The sequence below is a fragment of the Otolemur garnettii genome, unplaced genomic scaffold (assembly GCF_000181295.1).
Source record: "Otolemur garnettii isolate 467f Iridium unplaced genomic scaffold, OtoGar3 scaffold00159, whole genome shotgun sequence".
Lineage (NCBI taxonomy): Eukaryota > Metazoa > Chordata > Mammalia > Primates > Galagidae > Otolemur > Otolemur garnettii.
The window spans coordinates 4,202,352-4,209,335 of NW_003852554.1; the positions used below are offsets into that span (position 1 = coordinate 4,202,352).

General features: G+C 51.7%; 1 protein-coding gene across 2 annotated transcripts in view; it reads right to left on the bottom strand.

Moving 5' to 3' along the window:
• The window catches only part of SLC5A9 (solute carrier family 5 member 9), a 20,636-nt gene extending 17,301 nt beyond the window's left edge, over positions 1-3,335 (bottom strand). The window contains exons 1-2 of one of the 2 annotated variants that reach the window (XM_012811466.2): positions 3,121-3,335; positions 1,276-1,347 (exon numbers count right to left, since the gene is read on the bottom strand). In XM_012811466.2, coding sequence (XP_012666920.1) covers positions 1,276-1,347; positions 3,121-3,282 — 234 coding nt within the window. In that variant the 5' untranslated portion in view covers positions 3,283-3,335. The remainder of the gene's footprint in view (positions 1-1,275; positions 1,348-3,120) is intronic. The other variant, XM_012811465.2, reaches the window with a different exon arrangement.
• Positions 3,336-6,984: the final 3,649 nt, after the last annotated feature.

Below are 6,984 nucleotides of genomic sequence, written 5' to 3' on the forward strand. Positions count from 1 at the left end.
CAGTGGGGCCTGGAGCTCTGCTCTCTGCAGGGTTGAGCAGGCAGTCGGCAGGGCCTCTGGGCTCTCCTGCAGTGACCCCTGAGGAGGTCTCTCTGTCCTGTTATTTCTCCACCCCTCGCCCATTTCTAGGGCTGTGATTTGAACACCCTGGCTGAGCAGAACCATTTTCATGGGTTTTTCTTTCATATGATGAGGGGGTGGGTGACTGGTGGCATCAGTGACCTTGTCACTATTCTTGAGTTGCCTCAGGCTCCCATGTCCCTGGGGGCAACATCATGGGTAGGACAAGAGAGCTCTGTCCCTACTTCCTCCTGTCCCAGATGCCTAAACCTCCCAGAGAGCCCTGGAGGCCTCCTGGGTGTCCTCTGGAGAATCTATGACCGGTGGAGAGGAGGGAAGGTGTGAGAACCAAGAGGAGGTTGGGAAGAGGTGGCTGGCGGCGTGGGTGAGAACGTGAGTATGTGTGATTGTGTGCAAGCATGTCTGAGGGTGGGCATGCATGGAAATGTGTGTGAGCACATTAGTGTAAGAGTGCAAGATTGTGTGTGAGTGTGTGAGTAGGAGTGTAAGAGCGTGTGTGAGGGTGTGAGAATAGAGGGTGTGAGAATGCGTGCCCACGCCGTGTGTGAGTTTGCATGCCTGGGTGTGGTGTGTTTACTGTGTCAGCAACCACTGGTCCTGATATCAGTTTCCAAGGCAGGGCTTTCCTCCCATTCCAGCTAGAGTAAATTAGTTTTGAGGAGCAATAGAAATGTGGGGCGACCTGATGGGAGAAACTAGGGCTCACAAGGGTTTCAGGGTCACTTCTTGAGGTTGCTGGGGATATAACGCCTGTGACTCCCCTCCCTTAACTGCTCTTCAGCACTAAGCTTATGTGTCAGCCTCCCAGTAACATCCTCCCTAACCGCCTCCCACTCCACTGTCTGGGGCCAGGGAATTCATCCAAGCTCTCAGGAGCCCTGTGCTTCCTGCCAGGTCAGTGTCCAGCAAGCTCTGAGTTTCTCCAGAACAGGAACCTTCCAGACTCATCCCTGCAGGTCCAGTGTCCAGTGTAGGACCCACACCTGGGAGAAGCAGGGGACACTTGTCCAAAGTGAATGTTGATGAGGCCTCTCAGGGTGTGGGGTAAATTCGGGCAGAAGAGAAGGAATCCAGAGTCAGGAAACACAAAGGGGAGGTTGTTGCCTTGTCCAGCCAGGAGGTGAGATGAGGCTTTAGATGGTGGGGGAGAGAGGGCTGGAGTCCCACACTGAGGGATGAGGAAGGTCAACTCACTGGCCACCAGGTCATGGACCTCCCTGCCAGGAAATAGCCACCAATGGTCCCTCGGCTTGCACGGATGGACGACTGGAAAGGAAATGGATGAGATGAGGGTTCCCGCACCTCTCTCCAACCCCTGCCCTCCGTCCCAGACTCCCCGCCCCTCTGTGCAGGCATGGTGGGACGCAGCGGGAGAGAAAGGCGGCAGGGCAGAGCTGCCTGGCGGCTGGTGGTGGTGTTGTTTCTAAGCCCTGTGTCTTGAAGAGAGACACTTCCTCTCTGTGGGCCTCACAGCTCATGTCCCAGTGTCAGTGTCAGTTTCATAAGCAAAGCAGGGGAAGAGGTCACGTGTGTGAGACCACTACCGTGGGGATGCTGGGCCTCTGTCCTTCCCGCCCCCAGAGTGTGCTTTCTTGGGGTGATCTGGAGTCTCCTTCTCTTCCCAGGCTGACTTCCTCCCCCTCCCCCAGAGGCCGGGAGGGCAGAGGGGCTGCTGTTCTGACCATGGGACTTTGGGTCTCGGGCTCTGTTTTGGGTTTCCCTTGACCTCGTCTGAAGTCACACCACACCACTGAGCCCCACACAGCATCCTGGAAGAAACTCAAGTGCATCCTGCACCAACAGGTGGCCAGTTTGAGACCTGCTGGGATATGCTCTGGGGACTTGGAGAGGGCAGGGCCGTGGGTGAGGAAGCTGAAACACGAAGCAGTTGCCCAGAGGCCGGAGCCAGTGGCTCTCTGACTTTCTCTAGGGGTAGTAGTCACCAGAGAGTGAAGTGTGTGCAGGGCCTTATGCCTATTAAGCTTTTACTTGAACTTCCTGGTGTCACTTCTGATTCTCTTGGAGGCCACATGAGAAAAACAAATTCACTTTGCCGATGAGGAAGGGGAGGTCCAGCCCAGGGAGGGACTTGTCCAAAGTCACGCAGGAGTTGGCGCTTTTCCCGGTTGGCCACCTCCAGGATCCTGTGGTCATCTCTTTGCCCATTTCTTCCTCACACCAGCCCTGGGAGGCAGGGACTATTCACCTCCTTTTACAGAGGAGGAAACTGAGGCCCAGAGAGGGTTTCTGACCTTGTCATAGCACAGGATGTGCCCAGTTGGGACACAATCTCAGTGTCTGCTGAGTCTAAATGTGCTGGCCCTTCTGCAGAAGGCTGGGGTGATAATAGCAGCAGTTTACTGCCGGCCAGTTGTGCAGCAGGGTTGATGTCAGCTGCTTTCATGTGTCCTGTGTAATCACAGCAGTGCCACAATGCAGTCCTTACTCTCATTGTCCACCTGAGAAAACTGAAGCTCAGAGAGGGGAGCCCCCAGGACCACATGGCTCTGACTGTTAGGACTAAGATCTGAACTTAGGTCCCCCAGACCTTAAAGCCTGACCCCAGCCCACGGCACCTGTGAACCGTGGAGAACAAACGGAAGGAGCTTGGGATCTGCCTGGAGCCCTTCCCTGAGGGCACGCGAGCCCAGCTCCTTTGGAAAGCACCACTTGCTGGCTAAGATTCTACCTGGTGTGGGGTCAGCGGGCAGACATCTGCAGAGTTGGGGGTCTTGTGGTGGGGAAGAGGGCTGGAGTAAGCCTCTGGAGGCTAGAAAGGTGGCCAGAGATGGGGCTCCAGACCTGGCCTGCCTGGGGCCCACTGTGTGACCTCAGGCCAGCCACAGCCCTCTCTGGGCCTCAGTCTACTCTTCTGTCAAAGGAGGGGCGCGGGGAGCCTGATTGCTGAAGGCCTTCCCATCGCATCCCCGCAGTTCTATGAGCTGTTTCCTTCTGCCCACCCCAGTCCCAGATCCACAGCTCAGCCCAAGATATGAGGCTGCTTCTGCCCCCTCTGCCAGCTCCTCAGGGCCTACTCACCCAGATCCCCACGGCGATGACAAAGATGAAGTAGACAACCAGCACCGCGATGTCATAGGCGTGCAGGCCAACTCTGGGGCCCAGCACAGGGTGCAGAGCTGTTTCGGTCCTGACCCCGTCCCCGGAAGCTGCAGGCCCCATTTCTGCCAGCTCCTCGCTCATCTGTGAGTGTCAGTCACCACCAGCAGGCTGGACTTTGAGGTGCTCTTGGCTTCTTTCCTTTCCTTTAATGATTAAACAGCCCCCAGCGCCATTAGCTGTTGAGAAAGTGCTAAGCCCTGCTGGCACATAAGGTCCTGCCCATCTTCTGTCCTAACTGCCAGTCCCTTCTCCACCCCTGCAGGACTCCTTCCCTCCCTCCCCTGCTGCCACTACATGCACACACAGACACACACAGAGACAGATCCCGCACATGCACACGCACACACACACACGTACACAGCCACACACACAACCCCCCTATCTCCAGTGGAGCAGGAGAAGAAGAAAGAAAGGAGCAGAGTTTTGGGATCTCAGTGCTCAGAGAAACTTCCAAAATCAAGATGTTCAAGCTTTTACTTGTGTGAGGGGGAAACTGAGGCCCAGGGGCACAACGGCAGAGCTGAGACTGGCATCCAGGTTTCTTAGTGATCCCTGCAAAGCAATTTTCTTTCACCCAGTGGGGGGGAGGCAGAGGAGACTGGTGTGGAGCCTACTGTTATCCTTGCACTTACTCCCACTCCAACCCACTTTTTTTACAGTGTAGGGAACTGAGGCCTGGGAAGAGACAGTGGTTTATTCTAAGGAACAGGGTGGGGCCATCCGTGACAAAACAGGGCTAGAATTCACATCTGCTGCTGCCTGGTATACACTTCTAGGCTGCATTGGGACAGATGAAATGGTTGGGGTCAGGAATCTTCCCTAAACAGGACACAGTATTCCCAGAGTCCAGGGAAGACCCTCTGCGGGGACCCAGCAGCCAGGCTTCTGGTACCAGCTGCATTTCTCACTGAACTGCAGATGCCCCTTGGCAGGTTGGTAAATGTCTCTGAGCCTGGGTGTCCTCATCAATGTGACTTGTGCGCTGCCTGCCTCACAGCACCAGTGAGGCTAGAATGTGCTTCCTAGAGCCTTTGCAAACCCTGAGTCACCAAATGCTCTTGGGGTTAACACAGAGATGCTCACGTCTCCCCACCATCTAACCAAGGGGCCCAGACCCCAGGTACACAGGCAAGCCTGCTCACAAGATCCTTCCAAAGTAGCTGCATTTAGGACAGCTCGATCTTGCAAGTGTCACTTTACAGCAGCTAAAGGGGACATCCCTGTCCGCCACCCATCCACAGCATCCTCTGAAGATCCCAGGTCTGGGCATGGGAGCCAGACCTCCTTCCCTTCCCTTCTAGGGAAAAGGAAGATGAAGGGCAGCATCCTGGGCCTCTTCTTTCTGCCCCCCCCAGCCCCCCAACCCAGAACATTAGGCACCAGCCACAATGAATCCTGAGGTGTGGGGCATCGATCTGGGAGGAAGGTCAGGATAGTCCCAGCTGGGCAGGACTCAGTGAAATCTGGCACCCATTAGGATTAGATGCCAGAGGAAGTGGAGCCTTATACTATACCCCATACAAAAATTAACTCAAATGGGATTGAAGACCTACATGCAACAGCTTGGAAGAAAAGATGGAGTAAAAGCTTGATGACCTTGGATTTGGCAGTGATTTCTTGGTTAGGTTACCAAAGCACAGGTGACAGAAGAAAAAAAAATTGGTAAGTCGGACTTAAAAATTGAAAACTTCTGAGCATCAGAAGGTGCTACTGACAGGGTAAAAAGTCAACCCATGGAATGCGAGAAAATATTTGCACATCATATATTTGACAACAGATTAATATCCAGAATATATAAAGAACTTCAACAAATTAACACAAAAAAACAAACAACTCTTTGCAAAAATGGGAAAAGGACTCGAATAGATGATTCTCCGAAGAAGTTATACAGACAGCCAAGAGCATGTGAAAGGAACCCAGCGTCACTAATCATTGGAGAGACGCAAAGCAAAACAACAGTGAGGTGATTCCACTTCACACCTGATAGGAAGGCTGTTACTGAAAACAAACAAAACAAAACAAAAAACAGAACATAACAAGTGCTGGTGAAGATGTGAAGTTGGAATGGCCATGCATCGCTGGTAGAGATATAAACTAGTGCAGCCACTATGAAGAACGGTGTGAAAGCTCCTCAAAAAATTAAAAATTACTGTGACCTAGCCATTCAACTACTACTGGTTATATATCCCAAAGAATTGAAAGCAGGGACTCAAGCAGACATTTGTGCACCCATGTTCATAGCAGTGTTATCCACACAGGCCAAAAGATGGAAGCAACCCAAAGGTCCACTGACAAATGAACAGAGAAACAAAATGTGACACATACAATGGACTGTCACTCAGCCTTAAAGGGGAAGCAGTTCTGTCACATGCTGCAACATGCATGAACCCTGAGGACATTTCACTAATGACCAAAGTCAGGCTCCAAAGGACAAACACTGTACAATTCCATTCATGTGAACTACCTAGACTGGCCAAAATCATAGAGCTGGAAAGCAGGATGGTGGGTGCCGGGGAGGGAGGATTAGGAACTAGTGTCTAATGGAAGCAGAGTCTCAGTTTGAGATGAAAAGAGCTATGGAGACAAATGGTGGTGATAGCTGTATGACATAATGAATGTATTTATAACCCCTGAACTATATCCTTTTTTTTAAACTATATCCTTAAAATGGCAATTTTTTCATTATGTATTTTTAACCCCAATAAAAGAATATGAAAAAAGACAATTTTTTTGTAATATACATAAACAATTACAAAATGAAGGACAAATAAATGCAAAGGAAATGCTAAAGAATGAGTTTACAACTCTAAAGAGGGGCATACAGAAGGACTTTGTAGATATTTCTTTAGATAAATCTTTGTCACCTTTTCCTAAGAGGGGAGGGTGTGGGCAGCTTGTCCTTTGCTCCAAGTATCATTTCATGTCCAGAAGCTTTGGCAGGGAGGCTTGGAGAGCTGGGTGCATCCCCCTCAGTTGGGGTCACCACAGACCAGGGTCTGACTCAAGCCTGAAATATGTAGAGGGCCAGAGTCTGTGGCTTCCTGGATGCTTCCCCTGTGGGGTGGTTGGGAATTATTGGTGTGGGACTGGCTGCATCCTGGGGTTGGGCAGAGACTGAGTGAATATTTTCAGTGTGTGTGTATGTGAACTAGATGTGGGCCACGTGGGAAAAACACAGTGTGGGGCTCTTAGCTGCTGTCCATTAGGCTACCTGGGGCTGCAGGTGGCAAGATCTGGTGGGGAACTGCCTGTTTTGAGGGGGCTGCTGAGGAACTGAAGCTACTTATGGATTAGGGGTGCAGTGCTGAAAGACGGGTGCCTAGAAGGCTTCCCCAGCCAGGGAATCCTAAACACCCCACCAGGGCAGCCACATCCTTGTCCTGGTCCTGGCCCAGAGCCAGAGTCTTCTTAGGCGGGTCCTACTGAAGCCAAAGCTTTGCTGCTTCTCACAGCTTCTCCCTGTTTATACCAGGGCGCCCGTGGTCAGGAGTGGTAGTTCACAAGTGGGGAGGAGGGCATGACCCTGGGGTGAAGGGAGCCACACTGGTCACAGAAGGAAGTGAGTGAGAAGCACAACCGTGAAGCACTGACACTGTCATCTCTAAATAACGTCTGGACTGAGACTGTGCTTCCAGACTTAGAGATAAAAGAGATTTCTATGGCTAATTGTAACCAGAAAATAGGGTAAGAAAATTACTTTTGTACTGTTGGTGAGGTTGCAAACTAGCCTCCATGGAAAGAAGTATGGAGAATCCTTAAAGAGCTAAAAGCAGACTTTCCATA